Source organism: Mastigoproctus giganteus, chromosome 12, assembly GCF_048544385.1.
Source record: "Mastigoproctus giganteus isolate SK-2022 chromosome 12, ASM4854438v1, whole genome shotgun sequence".
Taxonomy (NCBI): Eukaryota; Metazoa; Arthropoda; class Arachnida; order Uropygi; family Thelyphonidae; genus Mastigoproctus; species Mastigoproctus giganteus.
The window spans coordinates 97,681,372-97,707,110 of NC_143586.1; the positions used below are offsets into that span (position 1 = coordinate 97,681,372).

The following is a 25,739-nucleotide window of genomic DNA, read 5'->3' on the forward strand; positions in this document are numbered from 1 at the left end:
ACGGGTCCACCACAGCCAATCCATCGACGCCCAAAAAGCCTGTTCAAATGGTCACGAACACACCTTCCATAATGGGCAGGCGCCCCATCATGTTGAAACCAAATGTTGCATCTCACATTTGCTGGAACATCATCAAGTAACCTTGGTAGAACTTGTTCAAGAAAGATCCGATATTTAGCAGAGTTCATGCGGGATGGTAACAGGCATAGGCCGACTAAGCAGTCACCGACCATACCTACCCACCCATTTATTGTGAAGCGATATTGTGCCGCACAAGGGCGCACACATGAGCATTGTGCTGATTGAATAAGCCTTCCCGAGTGAAATAAGCCTCATCCTTGAACAAAAAATAAGCTGGAAAATTCAAGTCTTGAACACTTTCTTGGAGAAGCCACACATGCAGGATGATCTTGGGGGAGCAGTAACAACCCTTTTGAGATGAAAGGGGTGTAAGGAATCATGCCAGACATGCTGTACACTGCACCGAGACACTCCTAAGGCAGAGGCAATGGCACGTGTGCTGGTAGGATTATTCTGGACGGCATTCAACGCACTTTCTTCCATGGTGGGAATTCGCGTCGAACGTGGTCTGCCCACACTACTCTTGTTACCTCTGACCCATAATCGCACAAATTTTGATGCACACGCCCAAACAAACGGTAGTCCGGTACATGTCTGTCTGGGAAGCATTCTCCATAAATTCATTGAACGGCTTGTCCATTGCCCTCTGCTAATCCATGCACTAGATGCATGTCTGCCAGCTCACAGTTCGTATATCGATGCATGCTCTTCGTGCGGCATCTACCAACTTACGGTTCGCGTCGAACGTGGTCTGCCCACACTACTCTTGTTACCTCTGACCCATAATCGCACAAATTTTGATGCACACGAGCAAACAAACGGTAGTCCGGTACATGTCTGTCTGGGAAGCATTCTCCATAAATTCATTGAACGGCTTGTCCATTGCCCTCTGCTAATCCATGCACTAGATGCATGTCTGCCAGCTCACAGTTCGTATATCGATGCATGCTCTTCGTGCGGCATCTACCAACTTACGGTGACGTTTCCGGTTATGGGTTCAATTCACATTCCTTTAGATGTTACCTACCTCCCCTAAACATTTGTACCAATATTTTGGAGAGACCCTGTATATATGTGTGTGTATGTATATATATATATATATATATATATATATATGTGAAACCCCTCAACACGAGAGATATTAGAACCTATGATATCTCAGTACCCTGCATGGGTTAAAGGTTGAGAAGATGTAAAAAGATTCTTGTTGACATTAGATTTGAATTTCTATAGGTTGTAATTTTGAGAACATAAATATGAAGGAAAGTTGTTCCAGAAAACGGAAGTTGAGGGGAAAATGAGGAAAAAGAAAGGTTTGTTCAGTGAGTTTTAAGTTGAACAGAAAAAGGATGTTGACTGGTTGCAGCATGTGTTCGGCTTGGGAATGGAGAGTACATGAGAATTATAGAAGCCAATTCAGAAGACAAATCCCACAAATATATATATATATAGAAAAGGCATGCAGCAGAAACAGAATATCTATGAGACAGATAGTAGAGAGACTCTGTTAGAGCTGAATCATTAATTAACCTAACTGCCCTCTTTTGAATGGAATCTAGAAACCTGAGAGAGGTTTTGGAGGCTCCACCCCAGATGTGGGAACAATATTTCATGGTAGGAAAGATTTGCGATTTATACAGAGTGAACATCTGTTTGGAAGAAAAGTAACACTGAGAGCAAAAGAGAAAAGCCAGTTTTTTAAATGCAGAAGAAGCAATATTTGTAATGTGCTTATGCCAAGAGAGATCAGAAGTCAGGGTAAACCCCAGTAGAGATATATGATCTTGCCTAGAAATCAGAGTGAGTGTCATCAAAGGTATAGAAGCAGAAGAATCCTTTTTTTTTTTTTGGGGATGTAAGGCATGACTGGTTTTTAGAATGATTGAAATCAACTAAGTTATCTTTGCCCCACTGGAGAATTACATGATCAGCATTTAAGGAATTGGTAGTGAATATTCAAGAAGTTGAAGCTGTTTGTGCAGGGCAAGGTTTCTCAAACTGGAAGTCAGAATGCAATGTGCTATCATCAGCAAAACTGTGGATATGATTTCCGATCTGTGGGAGAAAGAAGTGAACTTCTTGGGGTTCACTTCTTTCTCCCACAGATAGACAGAGAGCCATCTACCATCACCTGCAGAGTGGTTAGAAAAAAAAACTGGATACCCAATTCCAAAAAACAGTTTGCAAACCATAACATGGAAAGTTATTTAGACCTTTATGTTGAACAAGACCTTTATGCCCTTGAAATGTTAAGAGCAACTGTTTGAGTTTCACCAAACTTTTCCATGAAATTTATCCATAGATGGATAACATCAGCCAGAATATCACCAATGGATCGACACTGATGGAATCCAAACTGGTGATCGTTGATCAGAAGGAAGATTTCTAGATAATTTGAGATGACAGTTAATCGATTTCTCCATTTTAGAAACAGAGAAATAATTTTTTCTCCATTTGGAAAGAGTAAAAGTAAATGCAATGGGACGATAATTGGTTTGGAGGGATTTGTCACCTTTCTTAAGAACTTGCAAATTTCCAAGCAAAAGACAAAACACCTTTAGAATAAGAAAGTGAAAATAAAGGTGAGAATTATCAACATGAATAACGAGACTCCTTAAATCCACTATTGCTTATGTAAGTGATTACATAAGCAATAGTGAATTTAAGGGATAAGAGAAGGGCAGAGAGTGAGAAGAATACCAGCAGATATTTTTTTTAATTAGAAAAGAATCATTAAGTTTTACGAGGGAAGGCTCTCTGGACGAGGGATTTCTATATGAAAACATGCAGTGTTACTTTGTATTGCCTGAAATTTTTTCCACAAGTTGAAGTTGTGCTGATGGGCAAACCATTTATTTTACAAAGGAAATGTTATTTCATAAAGATTGATTGGGAATGGTAAAGACACTATTTTGTCTATAACGAATGTGAGAAAAAGGAGAAGTTAGAATTTGTAAGGTTAGAAGAGGCAGAATGGATCTTTCGAACAGTTTTAGTAGCGAGGAGGAGGATACAGTGATAAGCTGTCAATTTTTTAATAATTTTAGATTAAGTAATAGGAAAACAGAGTAATTGTGGAGGGAGGGAAAACTTTTCACTTTGTCATCTGTTAAATGGCAAGGCTAATAATAATTAATAATAAAATGTAAACATCAGATACTTTACAACAGAATTAAGGTTATCACCTGGCCCAGTGGCATTAGTGAGTAGCAGGTTATTAATGGCCTTTTTGAGATTGGAAGTGTTAAAAAATAGAATTCATATAATAGACTCTTACAGAGAAATTAGAAGAAAGAAAACAGATCAAGGCAAGTCATCAGCCCTACTGCTGATATGTTAAAACTGTGCAAAGTGATCAACAAGCAGAGAGGAATGATAACTCCAAGAATTTGTGAATTTGTCCCCCCCCCCTTTTTTTTTTTAGCAAGACAAAAGTTATAAGTATGCAGATGGTAGTTATGGTCAGTGGTGACCTTTTATTTTGTCCCAGTTCCTTATCCGACTAGTATTTGGAGATTGTTATATGGATCACCAAGAGATGGCACTACATACCAACTGTTCAGAAAGTAGAGAATATGCAAGGTCAAGAGGGCAAGAAGAAAGCATATGCTGAGGAAAAATATTAAGGAATTCTAGCACTATGGGAATATTTAGGAACTTAAGAGAAAAGGAAAGTTTTTTTTTTTTTTTTTTTTTTTTTTTACTGCAGGATAATATGGTATTTTTGACTTGAGGTGGAAAGGTCCTGAATTTTTAATATAATATGATTATATAGATAATATAACATAATAAGAGAGAGAGAGAGAGATGGGAATGTGGTCAGTGACAAAAGGGATTTCCAGCTATAAAAAGAGAAATTGATAGTATCCATAATGTAATGAGCCTCACTCATCTTGCTCTTTATCTTAAACTTATAATAATAAAACAGAATAACTTTTGAAATGAAAATGATGAACAGCCTGAATTATCTGTCAGAGATCTATAATATGTTTATTCAATTAAATATATATTTTTCAAGTAATCCTAAAGTAAATTGTTAGTTTTAAAAAAATTAACAGAACAGTACTGTTTAATAACTTTAAAGCAAATTGTACTTAATGCATATGCTCTCCTTTCATTGTTGACCCCTTGAAGCACATTGCATATTACTGACTGAAAGAGGTTTGCTGATTTTGCTACTGCTCAGTTGTTAGCACTACTGTCAACTGCATGCAATACCTGACAACAATATGATTCAATATTTAACGATGGAGAGGTAAAAAGGTAGCAAAATCAGAAGTTATTCACAAATGTGAATCACTGGTTTCTTTCAAAACCACGAGAGTTTTAAAAATTAGTTTTTTGTTTAGTGCAAAGAGGTTTTTCTGATAATAATGGGGGAGAGAAATTGCTATATTGTCTTTGTAGGGTTTTCTTAATGTCTATTGTTAAATGAAATGATGTTAATTTATGTTCGACCTTACCAAAAATTTGGAACATTGCTGTGTTGCATGCCTGAAAGAACTCTCAAAACATAATAATTACTTGAAGGATTTAAAGGTCACAAAAAAAAAAAAAAAAAAGAAAGAAAGAAAAAAAGTGAAGTTGCTTTATGAAGCCAGAAATTAATAAAAACGAGAAGAGAAACAAGGTAAGTGCCTATTTTTGTAACTTTCTTGCATGATTCACTTTGACATTCCTCTTGTTTCTTTCAAGTTGAATATTGGTGGCCTAAGGATCTATTTAAAATTCTCACACCAACTTTGGAAAATAAAGAACTGATTATTTACAAGTGAGAACACATTGAAACTGTTTATATACTTAGAACTATTTGTATTATCTCAACAGAGTGAAGTAAATACTGTTTGTGCTAAAAACCAAACACTGCTACAAAAGACAGCTTGCCTCCTTGTGACAAGAATGGCTAACCAGCAAATTTCCAGGTGATATTTGCTTTCCGTTTGATGAACTTTCCGTTTTGTACAACAGAATACATCACTAAGCACACAAACCGACTCAACCTATGTGACTTGCTTTTCAGAGATGCTGAACTTGGAGACACAAAATGGATTTGAGGAATCTCTTTATGAGACACTGTTTTTAGTACCACTGTAACAAAGCTACATATATTTTCCTGCACCCATACATATTTTTATATAATATACCTTCTCCTAATCAGTGGAATCACATCACTTAAAATATTGCCCATTTTCAACCTGGAATTAAAAAAAAAAAAAGAAAGAAAAAAAGAAGAGAAAAGAAAGGGGGGGGGGGGAAATGACAACGCACATATCCCACTCTAAAAAAAATATTGTATTATCCTAAAATATTTTGAAATTAGGTTTTAATATAATTAAGGTTGAAATCTACTTGAATAAACTGTATTTACATTAAATAGTGATTAAAGCAGACATCATATAGTATCATATTTTTGCAAATAGTTGCCAGGAAATCCTTTATCTACTTCAGGAGGAATGGGACTTCCATCAGCAACTACATCTAATCAAGGACTTATGATCACACAGGTCAGTTTTGCTTTGATTTAAGCAAGTAAACTTTAAAGAAAAATGTAGAATTAAATTAAATAATTTAACTCTTTATATACAGTAGCATAACTTTTACTAAGTTGTAGAATAGTGGAAATCCATGTAAATAAAATTTGAACCAAGAAAGGACCAGTCCTTACAAAGAAAACATCGGTCTCTCAGCTTGCTTGCCCCAGCTGCCATGTGTTTTCTTGGTCAAGTGACTTTTTTCTTGCACCATGATAATTCATTATATGCACCACATCATTTGGCATATATCACACTATTCTGCTCATTTTTTTATCCCAATGCTTAAAACTGACTCAACATTGCACTGGCCACCCATGTCATTGGGTGCACTGTCTTAGATTCTATGCACTTCTTAACCAAGAGTATAGTAATGGCCAACACCTTGCTTTCTAGAGTGCTATATGTCTCAGTAGAAGCAATTCAAGAATCACTTTCATCTCTGCCTTATGGCTGCTGTTATTTTTATTAGTTGGTATTTAATTAGTCTATCTATTCAAGTGTATCTCATATCTGTAAAAATGGTCTCTCCTGTTATCAACCCCAGAGTTGCATTGGTATTGTATCCCATATCTGTAAAAATGGTCTCTCCCGTCAACAACCCCAGAGTTGCATTGTGCTACTTTAAATAAAAGCCATTGCTCCAGTGGAAAAGTAATTCCTTTTTATTTAATTTCTGTGCCACTACCCCCAGGGCCGCCGCAAGTGGGTAGGCGAGTTAAGCGTCGCTTACGGGCAACGGTTCAGGAGGTGCCAAAAAAAAAAAAAAAAATAAAAATAAAAAAAAATTGGCATATACAATTGGGACCTCTGCTTAACGAATTCTTTATAGAGAAATTTTCTATTTAGCGATTTTTTTTAAAATTTCCCTGGGAAATTACATTTATAATAGTTTCGGTTGAACGAAGAAAGTTTCCACAACAAATGGATTGCGAGAGACTACTGGTAATGCGTTTTTCGCACTTCCGTCCATCAGGCAATTGAGTCAATCAGTGCTGCTGCTAAGCACGAATAAAGAGCCAAAGGGATTACCATTCTGCAACTTAGTGTTACTCTTAAAACCTAACCAAATGCTTGTCCCACCTACCCAGAAATCGCACTGGTCATCTGATTGGTTTTTGTACAATCAGATGCTCAACACAACTTCCATCTTTTACCAGTATTCAACATGGCAGGCAAATAAATCATTTGAAATAAATACAGTACACGAAATTGCAGACATGTTAAGTTGCTTTTCTAGATCTGTATTTTATATTTATATTTAGCAGTTATAAAATCTTCTTTTTCTTCAAGTTCTCTGCCCTCAGGCAGGTTCAAGGTTCCATTGGCACCGTTCTTCTCTATCTTGTGTTATACTTTTATTAATTTCTGCATAATTTCCTGTTATCCAATCCATCATCCCAATTCTCCTTCTTCCAACAGTTCTCTTGCCACATATACCCATCAATCCCTTTCAAATAGTTGCCAGTACATGTACAAAAACGTGTACATGTTTTTTCTTCTCAATGCATGTCCTATAAAGCTATTTTGTCTCTTTCTTAATTCTTTACTAATGTTCTCTCTTCTACTTTCCTCAAAATCTCATTACTCACTTTATCCACCCATTTCACCCTTTCCATTCTCCTCCATACCCACATCTCGAAAGCTTCTAGGTGTCATCTCCTCTTTCCCCGTGTCCATGTTTCAGAGCCATATAGTACAACAGTTCATATTAATGTTTTCTCCATTTGCTTTCACCATTATGAATGCCTCTTTGCCCATTGCAATTCTTGTTTTTATTTCTTCCAGGCTTTTTCCATTTTCTGTCATTATGCTTCCCAAGTACCTGTATCCGTCAACCTGGTCCAATATTATTCCATCTAATGTTACATTGATTCTTGTTCATGGCATCTTTGAAATTAACATTACCTTGGTTTTACTGCTGTTAACTTCGTATTTTATTCCTTTATTGTGCTGTTCAGGATGTCCAAGGAACTCTGTAATTCTTCATTATTAACAATCAATATCTAGTCATTTGCAAATCTTGTCTTTATCTTTTCCCCTCCTACTTTTATACCTCCTTTCAGCTCTTCTTTGAATTCTTTCATCAGTATGAATGTATGAATCAAATAGTATGGAGAACATGGAACATCCTTGCCTTTCACTCATACCAATGGGAAATCACTGAATATTTTCAAGAAAACAGAACAGAGGAAGCATTCCAAAAAGTCTCGATTCGGCTAATGATATGGCTACTATCGTTGGCATTCCCACTTGGTTTCCAGAAATAAACATTGCAAGGAAAAGATTGAAAAGATGTCATTTTGATTATGAAAGTAGAGAGGAAGCTATTCAGGATCTGCAACAAAATTTCAAAATTATTTTTTTCTTTCAAATTATGGACACAAAAATTTTCTCGTTAACTGAAAGGTTTAGAAATATGAAAGAACATGTAAAAATATTTAAAATATTTTATATTTCTGAATTTAAAAAAAAAAAAAAAAAAATGGTCATTTAACAATTTCTTAAATCTTTGCAAAGATTTGCGTATTAAATTAAGTGACATAAATTGTAATGAGTCTGATATTGATGGTTTAGCCTTACTGAAGAATTTCAGAGTACTTAAAATTTATATTAAAGACAATATTACTCCATCTGATGTGTTACAATATATTTTTAAAAACAATTTTAAACATTCTTTTCCAAATGTAACAGTTGCATTAAGAATTTATGCAAAGGAGGGGAGCGAAGGGGTGTTACCAAGAAAGTCTTAAGTTCTGCAAATTGCAGCGTCTGGAGACTTAGACGCCTGCAAGGTGATCTGATTGAGGCGTATAAGGCATTGAATGGGTTGAGCAGGCTCAATGCTGGCGGGATTTTTCCTCTTGCTCAGACTACGAACCTGAGGGTGCATAGTTTCAAATTGAGGAAAGACAGCTGTAGAATAGATGTTAGGAAATTTGCATTTAGCCAGTGGGTAGTAGTTGATTGCTAGAACAAACTTCCATCATCGTTGTGGAAGTTGATAGCTTAAATAAATTCAAGGAAGAACTGGACAAACGTTTGGAGCAGATGGAGAGGTAAATGGGAAATGGGTTTTTCCCTTTTTTTTTTTTTTTTTTTTTTGGTTGATGCTGTAAAGCTTGCTAATGCTAATGCCTTTTCTGACTTTACCAGTTTCGGTTGCCTCAGTTGAACGGAGTTTTTCAAAATTAAATTTAATCAAAAATTATTTTCGATCCACAAATGTCTCAACAATGACGCTCTAATTTGGCAATATTATCAATAGAAAATGATCTTTTGAAACAAATAAACATAAAAGTGAAATAATTAATAAATTTGCATCTCTTACAGCAATCAAACAAATTTGTATAATTTTTTAAACATTATAATTTTACTTTTATTTTATTATTGCAATAGAATAAGATTACTGTGATTTAGAATTTAAAGTTTATTTCCAGAATTTCAGAATGATTTTGTTATTTTTGTTTATTGTTTCATTATATATTATATATGTGAGATTTGCTGTAATTCGTTTTTTTCAATAACTTAATAACAATTATTTACGCCTTATTTTATTTTTTAATTGAAATATTTCGGGGCAGCAAATTTCATTTCGCTTACTGGTGGCACATAGGGTCGCAGCGGCCCTGCACTACCCAGACCTGATTTAAATTCTTTTTAGGATGCCATTGTTGGGCAGGCACTGTGATGACCGTGACAACCATTGACAGAGTATACTTTTCAAAAAGATGGTGATTGTAACTACTGTGCTACGTGCTCTCGCCGGTCGCACAGGGGTTGTAATCACCATGATTTTGTTCCTTGATTTTTAAAAATTGCTTAAATTACTTAAAAATAGAATTAATAGTAGTAGTGGTAGTTGCAAGTGATGCAAGAAAGCAAGTTTATACAGCATCAGCCAAAAAAAAAAAAAAAAAAACTACCCAGTTCACCTGTCCATCCTCTCAAGCAGTTTATCTGGTTCATCCTTGAGTTTATTCAAACTACCACCCTGTACAACACCAGATGGGAATATGTTAAAAAAAATTAACCACCCCCTGGTGGAAAGCAAATTTACATACATCTGACCTGCAGCCATCCTTCCCCAATTTGAATTTATGCTACTACTGTATGTGTACGTGTGTGAAGTCTGAGCAAGGGGAAGGATTCCATCATCATTGAGCTTACTCAATCCAATCAAGGCTTTAACACATTCACTGCCTTTACACACATAAAGTGGTAGCTGGAGTGATTTGCTGTAATGCCTACGAGCAGTCATTCTTAAGCAGTTAACCAACAAGTGCTGTAAAGATAAAGGCACATGAATAACTACTCAGTATTGGCACACTGATAGATGTTTGCTTTCTGGCATGGCCACCAGATCAGAGGAGTTTAAAATAAATTGTGAATACAATCATTAATCATATTTAGCAGTCATGGGCATAAACCACAGTCCACTCAAAGAGCATGTGCTACTGAACTCTTGTTATTTGATTTGATTTCATTTTTACTTTGTTGATATTAGTTTATATACATGAATAAACTTTTTATAAAATTTTAAGATATGTTCTGATTTGCAGCTCAGCACAACAGTAGAGTTTTAATAGTAGTATTAGTAATGGCATATGATGCAAGACAGCAAGCTTATAAAGTATCAGCAAAAAAAAAAAAAAACCCAACATCACCTGCCCATCCTCCAGTAACTTGTCTAGTTCCTCATTGAATTTATTCAAACTATACACTTCCATAACTACAACAGATGGAGGCTTGTTCCACCAATCAAACACCCTCTCACTGAAGGCAAACTGCCACACATCTATCCTACAACCATCCTTCCTCAGTTTGAACTTACACACCCTCATGTGTAGACTGAACAAGAGGACAAATGCCATTGGGATCGAGCTTGCACGATCCATTCAAAGCCTTAAAAACCTGAATCAGATCACATCACAGTGGCTAGTTTCCAGATGCTGCAATTTGCAGAACTGAAGCCTTTCTTGGTAAGACCACCCTTTTATTCCTTTCACCAATCTTGTTTCCCCTTTACACCCATTCCAGCAGATCTACAGCCTTCCTAACATGAGGCCTCCAGACCTGTATGCAGTAATCATGATGCAGCCTAACCATTGCCTTTTTACAATGGGTAAATCAACTTCTTATCCCTGCCAGCAAATTTCCCACATATCATTGACAAACCCCATGATCTATCATGGCCTGCACAATTATCCCCAGACCTTTTTCACTACGCTGATGATATTACCACACAGTTGGTACATTAATTTGGGATTATTGATAGCCAAGTGCTGTACATTACATTTGTCAATGTTGAACTTCAGTTGCCATTTGGCAGCCTAATTTTTCTAGATCCTGTTGCAGTAGCATAACTTGATTACTATCATTAACTACCCTGCCAACCTTTTATATCATCTTCAAACTTAGACATTAAGTCTGATTTACATTCATCAATATCATTACTAAATAGCGAAAATAACAATATGCCAGTACTGAATCCAGTGGGACTCGACTACTATCATTAGACCACAAAGAGCAGTGTCCATTAATAAGCACTATTTGTCTTCTCCCACTCAACCAACCATTTATCTGCAGCAGTAACTTGCCCTTAATGCCACACTGCTTCAATGTGGCAGTCTTTTATAGCATCAGCCAAAAAAAAAAAAAAAAAAAAAAATTCCCCATTTCACCTATTCATTCGCTCCAAATGCTTGTCTAGTTCTGCCTTTCAATTTCGCTATTAACAGCAACCACTACCCAGTTAAAGACGCCATGATTGAAATACAAACAAACTTGATAACCACCCAGATAAATATCGTATCATACATGAAACCAATGCTGTTTTTAACTCCCAATTAACTAGTAAACCTAATATTCACCAAAAACAATTAGCCCACATACAAGACTTCATGAAAATTCCGAACATTATAATACAAAAGTCAGACAAAGGTGACACCATCACAATCATGGACAAAAATACATATACAGAGCTTGCAACACGTTTAACATTAACAAACTTAAAAATAAACTGGATGGGATCTTAAGAAGACTCAGAGCCAACAAACAAATTAATTTACACACCCTCCAGCAAATAGGCATATGCAGTAATATTCTCCCACATATTTTTGGAATAGTCAAACTCCATAAACAAGATTATCCTTTAAGGCCTATGGTTCCTATAAACAGTCCGCCTATGCCAATCTATCCATATTCCTCATCAAAATTATTTCGCCTTTAGTGAAATTTTCTCGGTTCAGGGTCTACAATACTAAACAGGCACACGAACATATAACTTCCATGACCATATCTGAAAATGATATTCTCGCATCCTTTGATGTCATCTCCCTGTATACAAACGTACACATCGAAACCATGCTACTAGCCCTTAAAGAACTATTAATTAAAGATGATACTTTGACAAAACGTACTGTCTTAAACATTAATGACATTTTAGAACTCACGTCACTGTTACCCCGACGCCAAACAATTTAAATTTCAAAATAACATCTACGAACAAATTTTCGGCATTCCCATGGGCCTCGGTATCTCTGCCCCTTTATCCGAAATCTACCTTGCTTCTATTGAAGAAAAAATACTCCAACCCTTTCCCCCAGGGATTAAACTATATATGAGATATGCGGACGACATCCTCTTAATAGGCAACAAAACCAGTATCGATACTTTACTGAACGCATTTAAGACAACACATGAGAGACTCAAATTTACCCTCGAAGTAGAAACCGATAATAAAATTAATTTTCTAAACCTCACTATAAACAAAATAGGTACATCTTTAGGCACGAAAATATACAGAAAGAACACACATACAGGTAAATTCATACATTACCACTCACACCATCCTCTATACATCAAAAAAGCAGTTCTATACAATCAGATATACAACGCTATCAAATGTAGTCACACACAAACAGATCTATCCATAGAATTGCAATACTTCACTAAAAAATTCATCGACAGGAATACCCATTACAATAATAAAAGAAACCATCACCAAAGTCCATAATAATACTAATAACCCAAGCAAAATTAATAACCACGTGAATAAGAATAAGATACACAAACCCCTTATCGCCCTCCCATACCATCAACAATATGCTAGATGACTTCAACAGATTTTTAAAAATACAGATATCAAATTAATATTTACATCTTATAACAAATTAAGTTCTAAATTCAATTTATACAAGACAACGTACGAGTATGGGACACAAGATCATAATAACATTATATATTTGATTAGATGGCAATCAGATTGTCAATCATGTTACATAGGCAGTACAACAGCAAAATTTGGGACATCAAAAATTTCTAACATGCATGCATACTACCACTTTAATAGCTTCAAATCTAATTTGGCAAGTACCGAACTAACACGACATGTCCAATCTTATAATCATAACCCATTCATCGATTCAGCGATCACAATAGTTAAACTAAATTCCAGTTATAAAATCCTTCAAAACAAAGCCCTCGTCATTGAGCGGTTTAAGCACCACACATCACTTAACATATTAAACAGTAAGATTCCCGCCAACTTCTCCCCTATTTGGAATTTTACACGTATTAAGTTTCCACGTGCACTGAAATGAATTTCAGGAACTCAACCTGTATATAACACACACACGCGCGCTCTTCCCTCCCCACTATAACTAACTGAAGAAGATTTCGAAAGTCGCTCATGCACGGCTATTAGCTTTTATCTGACTTCATTTAATTTAATTTAATTAGACAACCATAGAATGGAAGGTGCACTTTCCTTTCTTAGAAAATTTTTTAAAGCCCATAACTTAGTTTTAAATTTATAATCCCCACAAGTTATTAGAATCTCATAACCACTACGTATGTGGTAAAACTTTCAACCAACTAAGCAGATTACTATGAGGTGAGTGCTGAAAAATTAAACTAAGCTATATCTACGATCTAGTTATTACATCACAGCACATAAGGACTCCTTAAAATATCATCAGTTACAGAGAGAGATGTTGAGACTGGATTGCACGAAGTTTATATTTAGCCAGAGAGTTATAAATTACTGGAATAAGTTACCTAAATGGGTGGTAGAGGCTGACAGTTTGGGGAAATTCAGAAATCAGCTGGATATTTACCTAAAGGAGGAGGAGGAAAATACATAGATTGTCCATTTCAAACAGTGGTGTGTGTGTAGGACTTAACACAACTGTTTCAGAACACAAAATGCATATTTTTTTTTCTTTTTTTATTTACTTTTTAAAATTTTCTGCTTATTATTATTTTATTCTTTCTTTTTTTTTTTTTTTTCTTTTTTGGCTGGTGTAGCATAAGTCATAGGCTTCCTTGCACCATATGGCCATTGCTATTACTATTACTTGCTAAAAATGTCATTGATAAATATGGAAAACAACAAGGGACCAACACCAAACCCTGGGGGTGAACACCCCAAAGAGCAGTGTCCACTGATTTCTACTCTGTCTTCTCCCACTCAATCATAATTTTATCCATATTCACAACTTGTACTTAATGCCATACTGCTCCAGTTTGTATAGTAGTCTTCCACAGTAGTCTTACATATGCAACAGTATCGAAAGCTTTCCTAAAATCCAAGTATATCATATCAGAATTGTTTTTTGTATCCAGTTCCAGTAAAGGTGGACCGGGCTTTCTGGTCCATAAAGATATAAAAAACAACATTTTGGAATTCAAAAGTACCTCACCAAGGGTGTAAAGACTACTACTTAGGATTTCTAAGATGTATAAGCTAAAGGTTATAATGATTTATGCATCAAAATCGAGCATGAAGATGAAGAGGTTGAAGAAATGTACACCGAAATTGAGAGTCTTCTAGATGAACAGAAAACTCACTACATTGTCATTATGGAGGACTACATTGTCATTATGGAGAGACAAAACAGTGCAGAAAGGGGAACTCTAGGAAATTTTGGAATTGGTGAAAGACTTGTGGAATTTGCAGAATCTAAAGTAATGAACACTTTTTTTCAAAAAAAGGGTGAACAAAAAGTGGACATGGAAGAGCCCAAATGGAGTAACAACTAATGAAATTGACTTCATCCTCACTAACAGAAGATATATCATGAATGATGTTACTGTCCTGAACAAGGTAAATGTTGGAAGTGATCACAGAATGGCAAGATGCAAACTTGATATAGATGTAAGAAAAGATAGAAAAAACTGACTTGAGTAAATAACACGAAGTTCTTTGAGATAACAGAAGAGGGGAAAAAGCAGTATGTACTGGAACTTAAGAACAAGTTTGAGGTTCTGCAGACTGCTCAGGTCCAAGATATCGACGAGGAATATTGCAACTTTCTGAAAGTGATAAAGCCCAAGAAACCTATAGGTAAAAAGAGATCCAAAGAAGTAAAAATTAGTCAAGAAACACTTGTCATGATGAACAAAAGGCAACAAATGAGGAGCAAACACTGACAAGTAGAAAATTGAATATACTGAGTATGCAAAGCCATTAGAAAGAGACTCAGAGAGGTCATAAGAAAATTTAACACAAGAAAAATAGAACAAGCATTAAATGAAAACAAAGGATTTCAATCAGTAGCCATGAGCAGTAATACAGAAAGACAAATTATACTGAAACGGAAGAATAGCGATGTTGTACTTATAAATAGCAGAGATGGCATAATTCAAATAGCAGAAGACAACTATAAAGAGCTATACAAGGAGTGATGGAATGATGCTAGCAGTGGGGAAGTTAGATTGCAAATTAGTAACACAACAAACCTGACATCCTTACTGATGAGGTAGAACATGCATTGAAGAAAATGAAGAATCAGAAAGCCCTGGGGGGAAAAGGAAGTTACTGTAGAGTTGTTAAAATTGAGAGGAAGAGACATGACACAAAAACTGTCAAGACTCTTCACAAAATGCATTAAAAAAGGTGTAACGCCTAAGAAGTGGAATAATGCAATCATAGTTTTGCTGCATAAGAAAAGAGATAAATCAGAAATTGGAAATTATAGACCAATTAGCTTGTTATCCCACATCTACAAGTTGTTCGCATGGGTCATTACTAACAGATTAGAAAGAATACTTAATGAGAATCAACCGAAAGAGCAAGCTGGCTTTAGGACAGGATCACCTTCACCTTCACATAATGTCAAAGCTAATGGAGAAAGCAAATGAATATAACACACCATTATGCCTGGCATTTTTTGATTATGACAAGCCATTTGACTCCATACAGCATAAGGCAATGTTTCAGGCACTGAAAAGACAAGGCATAGATACCCCATATATTATGATTTAGAAGAAAATATATGAGAATGCTACCTCCTTTGTTAGACTAGACAAAGACAGTAGTAAATTTAAAATTGAGAAACGAGTTCGAGAAGGAAACACAATATCTTCGAAGTTGTTTACTGTTGCTCTCGAGGAAGCTTTCAGAAGTTTAGACGGGTCGCAGAAAGGAGTCAATGTGAATGGAGGGTACCTAAACCATTTACGATTTGCAGATGACATCGTGGTCATCTGCAAATTTGGGATCGTGGTCATAAGCCACGATCCCAAAGAATTAGAGGAAAATCTTAATCAGTTATGCAGAGTTAGTAAGGATTTTGGACTAAAGATGAATATGGCTAAAACAAAAGTAATGATCAACAAGTATGCCACAGAAAGGGACAATGAATGAATGAGCAGTGATTGAAAGGGTGGAATCATATACTTATTTGGGACAAGTTATTAGCTGTAATAATGGTAAATGGCTGGATGTTAAGAGAAGAATATTTTGGATGCATAGCATTCAGGAAATATAGTCACATACTGAGGAGCAATATGCCAGTTTGTCTGAAATGTAAAATAATGAACCAATGTACAAACTCCCCACCATGACTTATGGAAGTGAAACTTGGTCATTCACCAAAAGAATGAAACAGGATCTGAAACTACACAGCAAAGAATGGAATGAATTATATTAGGAAACAGACTGTTGAATAAGAAAACAAACATTGATTAGAAATCAACCACCCGCTGGCTAAAAGCAAACTTCCACACTTCTATCCTACAACTGTCTTTCATCAGTTTGAATTTATTCCCTCCCAGGGGATCCAATTTGTGCAGCAGTCTTCCATGTGCAACAGTATCAAAAGCCTTTCTAAGATCCAAGTATATAATATCAAAGTTATTCCCTGCATCCAGTTCTTTTGTGACTGCATCATAGTATCCAATCAAATTGGTCAGGCAAGACTTCCCCTTAACAAACCCATGCTCTGTCTGAGCTATAACTGAAGTTGTCTAGATGATCATTCAGTGTTTCTTTAACCAGTGCCTCCATTAATTTCTCTGGAACAGATGTTAAACTAAGAGGTCTGTAATTACCTGTGTCAGCCTTTGATCCTCCTTTGTGGATTGGGATCACATTTGCACATTTCCAGTCCATGGTACCTCCCATGAGCCCAAGGAATCTATCATAATTATGGCTAAGGGTTTGCTTACTTCCTTTGCTGCTTCTTTTAATATAACATGATAGATTCCATGATAAGTGTTTGCCTTTTTATTTACTTAATTGTTATTTTATATTGTACTTTATAAGTAGCCTTATAGTTACGCTAGTTATTTTTAATTTAGATAAGAGTTTTTTGTAGATTACTACTTAATATACGTAAAAGCGTTGTTTTGTTCGAATCTTGCAGCCATTGTTTTTGTGTAGAGTGGTAGGGAATTCAAATTTTTTAATTGTGGTAACTACGTAACTCTGACGTAAAATTATATAGCATAATTTACATCCCTGCATTTAGGATTCTATTAGATAGTGTAGTATTGACAATTATTTAATTAAATGTTTGTTTGTTATTTGGTTTTTAGGAGCATTAGCAACTAAGGCCATATTGCTCCGGGATATGCGGTGGTCATTCCCTGACCTTTCCGCATCCTCCGTATTTGGTGGTGACGGGCTCGAACCCCGGTTTAATCAAGAAGCGTGTGCTACGCACTGCTGCTTCTTCCCACCTGGCTACGGAGGCGCCTTTAATTAAATGTATTCATCTTATTAATTTCAAATATCATGCCCCAGACTAGGGCAGAAAAGCAACGGGCACAAAGTGACAGGAGTGCTGTGACTCGGGAGAGAACTGAGGGGAGTGATTCTCCAACGCATCACAGCCTAAAAAAAAAAAAATGTGCGACTTGTGAAATGTTTGCCAAACTCTCTGGAACAGAACAGGACCTAACCAAGGAGGATGTCTTTGTGTGTGCCACGTGCAGCGAGTGTCTAGAAATTAGCATTAACTTAGCATTCTGATGGGTGTCTATGAGTGCTTTAGGTGTAGGGCTCGTAGAAATTAATATGACGGGCCCATCAAGCTCTCAGCGGCCCAACTCAATGCCAGAGTTCACTCCTGGGCATCAGGCAACACAGCGACAATCTCCAAGGCATTCTACGCTGCTGCCACAGGAGTTAGTTATCGTCGATGGCTCTTTTGTCAGGGAGCGGGGAATGTATTGTGTAAAAAGGAGAGATGGATTAGGACGAGAGTATATTAGCCATGGGCAAAGGTTGATGATGATGTAAAACATATATCATCTTTTAAGGGCACAAAGGGTGATATTGTTGTAAACGTTGGCACCAAGTTGACATTAAGAGTAGGAGATCTGCAGATTTACTTAACAAGTACAGGTCAATGTTGCAAAAAAGTCGTCAGTTAGGGTTAAATTTGAAAGTGTCTGCAAAAAGTTTGCCCAGACATGATAGGAGGGAGTACATGATGAGAGCCTTGTCAATCAATTCTGCCCTGGAGGAAATGTGCAAGGCTCAAGGGGTAGAATTTTTTTCAGCCTGGTCTCTGCTTGTTAACAGGAGAGACTGCTTCTACAGGGATGGAATACACTTAAATAGAAAGGGGGCAAGAATATTTACTGATGCTATCAAGGCAGTGTTGGGTCCGAAAACTGATACCTTGGAGGGATTCACAAACTACAAGGTTAAAAGTAGCTGCAGGCAGTGGTGTAGGTGATTCATGCACTATTTCTATTAGAATAAACAGCAGCCTGGAGCCAGGAGTGTTGGGGTTTTGGAGAGTGATGGCAGTCATCGTGAAACTGGTGGGTATATGGGATGTGTTAAGGTAACTAATAATAAGAATAGGTACATGTATACTTGCATGTATACCAATGCTAGAAGTATAGTAAATAAATTTGATGAATTTGAAGTGTTGGTCAAGACATCAAAGATGGATATTGTTGGGATGGCAGAGATGTGGTGTCACACAGATATAAGGAATGCAGAACTGGAATTTGGGGAGTACAATGTGTACAGAAAGGATAGACAGGATAGAAAGGGAGGAGGAGTTATGCTGTTAATTGGCGCCTCCCTAGCCAGGTGGGCAGGAGCAGCAGTGCGTAGCACACGCTTCTTGATTAGACGGGGGTTCGAGGCCGTGGCCATCAAATACGGAGGATGCGGAAAGGTCAGGGAATGACCACCGTATATCCCCGAAGCAATATGGCCTTAGTTGCTAATGCTCCTAAAAAACCAAATCACAACATAACAACATGCTGTTAATTAAGAAAAACATAAAATCAAAAGAAGTACATCCAGTTGATATATAGATGAACAGACAGTGCATGGTTCAGTCAGTTTGGTGTGACATAAGCACTGTGAAAGAAAAAATAAGAGTAGAAGTGCGTTATAGGCCTAATAACTCGAATGAGTACAATGAACAATAGTACAGAGAAATAGAGTGGGCTAATAAATCAGAATGTCTTATAAAGGGGGATTTTAACTTCCCAGATATAGACTAGAACTTATAGGTTGGTCACTCGCACACTAATAAGACTTGTGGATTTATTGGATGATTGTTTTCTTCTGCATCATGGTCGAGAGGCAATCAGAGAGGGTAATACTCTTGATCTGGTTATCAGCAGTGATCATTCGTGTATTAAGAATTTGCCGATAAAGGAACCATTAGGTGGCAGTGATCACAGTATACTGATGTGGGATTTACTTAAAAGATATAATTACCATCAGAGGTAAACGAAGGGATTTTTGCTTCCGTAAAGGTGACTATAGTGGTCTCAGACAGATTTTAAATTCTGTACAGTGGGACCAACTGATGGTGTTACCAGCAGCAAATTCTAAGTGGGAAGCATTCAACGAATTAATAGTGGAAGCTACTAAACCTTTCATACCTATTAAGAAATATTGTTCAAGGTTTAGGCCTAAATGGTTGTCAAATGAACTAATGAGACTCATGGCAGAGAAGAAAAATGCTTGGGATTTATATAAGTTATCAGGCGACACAGAAGCCTATGATATATATAAGCTAGTCTGTAATCAAGTCACAAAGGAGGTTAGGCAGGCAAAGGCAGATTACAAGAAATCTTTGTCAAAGGATGCTAAGAAAAACAGAAAGGATTTCTTTACTTATATAAACTCTGAAAGGAACGGGATGAATCTGATTGGTCCACTTCATATCGATGGTTCGATTGTTGATAATCGTACTCAGATAGCAAACAAACTGAATGAGTAATTTGCATCTACATTCACACACGAGAAGTTCAGATTTAAAAATGACACGGGGTTATCAAATTGCTTAACGATTTGGCAGTAATAACAGAGAACAAAATGGAGGAGAAACTGTTGAAGTTAACCATAAAAAAGGCACTTGGGATCTATCCAATTATATTAACGGAGGAGGCAAAGGAAGTAAGCAAACCCTTAGCCATAATTATGAGAGTATCCTTGGACTCAGGGGAGGTCCCCACGGACTGGAGATGTGAATAGGTAATAACAGAGAACAAAATGGAGGACAAACTGTTGAAGTTAAACATAAAAAAGGCACTTGGGATGGATGGGATCTATCCAGTTATATTAAAGGAAGGGACAAAGGAAGTAAGCAAACCCTTAGCCATAATTATGAGAGTATCGTTCGACTCAGGGGAGGTCCCCACGAACTGGAGATGTGCAAATGTATCCCCAATTCACAAAGTGGTTATCGAATTGTGACACGAGTAATTACAGACAGTTAGTTTAACTCCTGTTCCAGATAAAATAATGGAGTCACTGGTTAAAGATGCATTGCAGGATCATCTAGACAAGACTGCTGCAATAATTCAGACACAGCATGGGTTTGTTAAGGGAAAGTCTTGCCTGACAAATTTGATATTATATTATGATGTGGTTACAAAGGAACTGGATACAAAAAATAATTTTGATATCATGTACTTGGATTTCAGGAAAGCTTTTGACACTGTTGCGCATGGAAGACTACTACTAATTGGAGCAGAATGATATTAAGGGTAAGTTGTTACAATGGATAAAAGGATGGTTGAGTGGGAGAAGACAGAGGGTGATAATCAATGGGTGCTGCTCTTCGTGGACTAATGTTATTACTGGAGTCACACAGGATTCGGTGTTGGGTCCACTGTTGTTTACTATATTTATCAATGATATTGATGAAAGTATATCAGGCTTAGTATCGAGTTTGCAGATGATACAAAGGTTGGCAGGGTTGTTAATGACAGTAATGGCAGTGTGTTACTGCAACAGAATCTAGAAAATTTGGGTCGATGGCTGAGAAGTGGCAACTGAAGTTTAACGTTGAAAAATGCAAAGTACTGCATATGGATAGAAGATACCCCAGAGAAACATACCAACTGTGTGGTACTACACCTAAGGTGATAGAAAATGAAAAAGACCTGGGAGTAATTGTGCAGTCAGATGTGAAGTTTTCTGAGCAATGCAGACAGACTGCCAGGGCAAGTCATGGGGTTTTGTCAATGATATACAGAAATTTTGCTAGCAAGGAAAAGGAGGTGATTGTCCCTCTGTATAAGGCAATGATCAGGCCACGCCTTGAGTACTGCATGCAGGTCTGGAGGCCTCATTTTAGGAAGGATGTAGATTTGCTTGAGCGTGTACAGAGAAGTGCAACAAGATTGGTGAGGGGAGTGAAGGGATCCTCGTACCGGGAGAGACTTAAGTTCTGCAAATTACAGCAGCTGGAGACTAGACACCTGTGAGGTGGTCTGATTGTGATGTATCTGATTGGTCCACTTGATATCAGTGGTTCGGCTGTTGATAATCCTGCTGAGATAGCAAACAAACTGAATGAGTAATTTGCATCTACATTCACACATGAGGAGTTAAGGTTTAAAAATGCCACAATGCCTTGAATGTGTTTAGCACGCTGAATTCTGATGGGATTCTTAAACTTGTTCGTATTACAAACCTAAGGGGGTGTAAATTGAAATTGAGGAAGGACGGGTGTAGAATAGATGTGCAGAAATTTGCCTTTAGCCAGCAGGTGGTTAATTGCTGGAACAAACTTCCATTTGGTGTTGTGGAAGTTGATAGGTTAAATAAATTTAAGCAGGAACGGGACAGACTTTTAGAGGGGATTGTTTAGTAATTTTCTTTTTTTGCTGATGCTGCATAAACTCATACACTTGCTTCCTTGCATCACATGCCACTACTACTACTACTACCACCTCAGGTGCCTTTCTTAGATATTGTTAAAGATATTGTTATCTTTAACAATATCTCCTCCAATTTACTCTGAGTTATTACATGATTATCTAGCTGACTGCCAGAGTTTAATACACCTCTGGAATTACCCTCCCTGAACTTCTTATGTGTGAATGTATATACAAAATATTCATTTAGTTTGTTAGCTATCTGAGCAGGATCATCAACAGTTAAACCATCGATAACAAGTGGACCAATCTGATTGATCCCCCTTCCTTCTACAGTTTACATAAATAAAGAACTGGCTGCTGTTTTTATTTGCAACCTTGGCCAAAGATGTCTCATAATCTGCCTTTGCCTGCCTAACCTCCTTTGTGACTTTTTTTTTTATTTTTTTATGTGAACCCCAAACACGAGAGGTATTAGAACCTATAGTACTTAGTACTGTGCTTGGGTTGGAGGTTGAGAAGACGAAAGAAGATATTTGTTGACATTGGACTTGAACTTCTGTAGATTGTAATTTTCAGGAAATACGTATGAAGGAAGGTTGTTCCAGAAAACGGCAATTGAATGAATAAATGAGGAAGATGAAAAGTTGGTTCTGTGGGTTTGAAGTTGGACAGTAAATGGATGTTGACTGGTGGTGGAACGTTTTTGGACTGTTTTGAAAGAGAGAGCGGGAATTATAGAAGCCAATTCAGAAGAACAGTGCCCATGGAAGTATCTATAGAAGAGGCATGCAGCAGAAACAGTACGTCTATGGCAAAGCGAGTGGAGAGACTCTGTTAGAGATGAATCATTAATTAACCTAACTGCCCTCTTCTGAATGGAATCAAGACGCCTGAGAGAGGTTTTGGGGGCACCACCCCAGATGTGGGAACAATATTCCATGGTAGGGCGGATTTGCGATTTATACAGAGTGAGCAGCTGTTTGGAAGAAAAGTAACGCCGAGAGAAAAAGAGAAAACCAAGTTTTTTAGGTGCAGAGGAAGCAATATTTGTAATGTGCTTGTGCCAAGAGAGATTAGAAGTCAGGGTAATCCCCAAAAAAGGTATATCATTTTGCCTAGAAATCGGAGTGTCACCAAAGATAAGCATAGGAGCAGAAGAATCCTTTTTGTGAAATATAAGACAAGACTGAGTTTTAGAAGGGTTGAAATCAACTAAGTTGTCTTTGCCCCACTGGAGAATTACCTGAAGATCGGTATTTAAGGAATTGATAGCAGATTTTCGAGAAGTTGAAGCTGATTGAGCAGGAAAAGGTTTCTCAAAATGGAAAGTTGAATGCAATGTGCTATCATCGGCAAAACTATAGATAGGATTTCCAGTCAATGGAAGAAGGTTATTAATATACAAGAGGAAAAGAGTGGGGAAGAGAACTGAACCTTGGGGGACACCGGCATTAGTGGAGAAGTTAGAAGACAGAGAGCCATCTACCATCACCCTCAGTGAGCGATCAGAGAGAAAACTGGATAACCAATTACTAAAAACAGTTGGCAAATCATAAGATGGAAGCTTGTTTAGAAGACCTTTATGCCAAACATGATCAAAAGCCTTTGGGATGTCAAGAACAACTACTTGTGTTTCACTGAACCTTTCCATTGAATTAGTCCATAAATGGATAACATAAGCCAGAATATCACACAGTGGATCGACACTGACGGAATCCATACTGGTGATCGTTGATCAGACGGAAGGTTTCTAGGTATTTTAAGAGTTGGCGGTTAATTGATTTCTCCATTACTTTAGAAAGAGTAAAAGTAATTGCAATGGGACGATAATTGGATGGGAGGGATTTGTCACCCTTTTTAGGAACTGGTTGGATATGAGCAAATTTCCAAGCAGAAGGAAAAACACCTTTGGAATAAGAAAGCGAAAAAACCCAGCAAAGAATAGGAGTAAGTTCAGGAGCACAGGTTTTGAGAACAAGTGGAGGAATACCATCAGGACCTGGAGCTTTCTTAGCATCAAGATTCATCAAAACCTTTCTGATATCCTTTTGACAGAAGACCACAGGAGGCATTGAATGGAGCGTGTTGGGAATGGTGGGAGGTGTTTTACCAAGATTATTAATACATGAGCTGGAATCAAAATGGGATGCTACCAGATCAGCTTTATCCTTGGCTGAAGTGACAACAGAACCATCTGGTTTGGACAGAGGTGGGAGCAGAGATGGGCAAAAGTTGCGGCCAATAGCTTTGGCAAGAGAGCAGAATGCTCGGCTACCATTAGGGCAAGAAGCAAGTTTTCTACTCTTAGCCTGTTCAAACTCTAGTTTGGACTGATTAATAACTGATTTACAATTGTTGTGAGCTTTGGTGTAGGCAGAAACTGAAACTGAAGAATTAGAACCAAGCCAATTATGATATGCAACATTCTTCTCTTGTGAAGAGCCTTAGAACATTTATTGGATAACCAAGGTTTAGAGAAAGTTAGAGATTTTAAAGTGGAGTTTGGGATAAAGGATTCCATTCCTGCAAGAATAATTTCACTGACGCGAGCTGAGCAAACGTTGACATCAGAAGTTTTGAAACAGTAATCCGACCAAGGAAAAGAAGAAAAGATGTCTTGCAGGTCATCCCATTTTGCAATCTTGTAATGCCATACAACACGAGGTTGGGAATAGCCATAAGATAATGGTTACATTGGAGAAGAGACAATTACCAAGTTGTGATCTGAAGTGCCTAAAGGACCTCTCACTACGACCGTGTACTTAAAGAGTTGTTTGTGAGAAAAAGATCAAGGCTGTATGATTAGGATTTTCCTGTGTTCTTGTACGTAAATGAACAATTTGTGCTAGATCATTAGTAATTGCAAAAGCCTCAGCATCTCGACCTGCTGGGTCGGTGTGACTAGAAAATGGAAACCAGCTGGAGTTGTGGACATTAAAATCACCAAGGAAAATTACCTCACTGCTAGAAAAGTTGGACTGGAGAAAGTCAAGTTGCAAAGAGAGGAAGTCAAAGAGCTTCAAGTGATTAGTGGAGTTGGGAGAACAGTAGAGAGAACAGATGAATTTGACACAATGAGGTAGAGAGATTTTAAGCCAGAGAAGATCAAAGAGAGGAGATTCCAAATTACCAAGTCTATGACAGGGAATATCAGAATGGACATATGCTCAAGTACCACCTTTGAGGCGAAAGGAATCATACAGCAAATAATTTTGGCATCTGAGATGAGCAGTAGTTGAATCAACCAATAACTGAGATTCAGTCAGAAAAAGTACATGGGGTTTGGCAGACTGCAAGTGGAAATGGATATCGTTGAGATTAGAATTGAGACCACGTATATTTGTGAAATGAATTAGGAAGTGCTTGGGAGGTTTAGATCTTTTCGCAGATAAGCTTGTTCTATTAGTTTGACAATTCATGGTGTATTCAATATTAAGAAAAAGTGGGTGGGACATGCTGTATGAAGTAATGGAATTTTTGGATATGGCATACACATGGTAAGAATATACCCAGATCCTTGACATAACGTGGCCCCGACAATGCTCCCTGCATACACACTACTCGGACTCCCTCCAGTCACTATCTGGCAGAGTAGAGGTAGCAAGATTATACACTAGCTGATCCGGAAGCCTCCTAGAGAGTTACCAATAGGTTTGGTCCGGTGTACTATCTAGCGGCCGGCCTGCGAACACCGTTTTAGAGCTGTACCCTCGAAATGTAAGGAATATTGGATCTCGCCACGACGTTCATCAT

General features: G+C 37.3%; 1 protein-coding gene across 2 annotated transcripts in view; it reads left to right on the top strand.

The window, feature by feature from the left end:
* Positions 1 to 25,739, top strand: part of LOC150077291 (mediator of RNA polymerase II transcription subunit 25-like) — a 763,048-nt gene that overhangs the window by 392,336 nt on the left and 344,973 nt on the right. For both annotated transcript variants that reach the window (XM_090386696.1, XM_090386697.1), the window contains exon 16: positions 5,502 to 5,585. In XM_090386696.1, the coding sequence (XP_090242822.1) occupies positions 5,502 to 5,585 (84 nt within the window). The remainder of the gene's footprint in view (positions 1 to 5,501; positions 5,586 to 25,739) is intronic.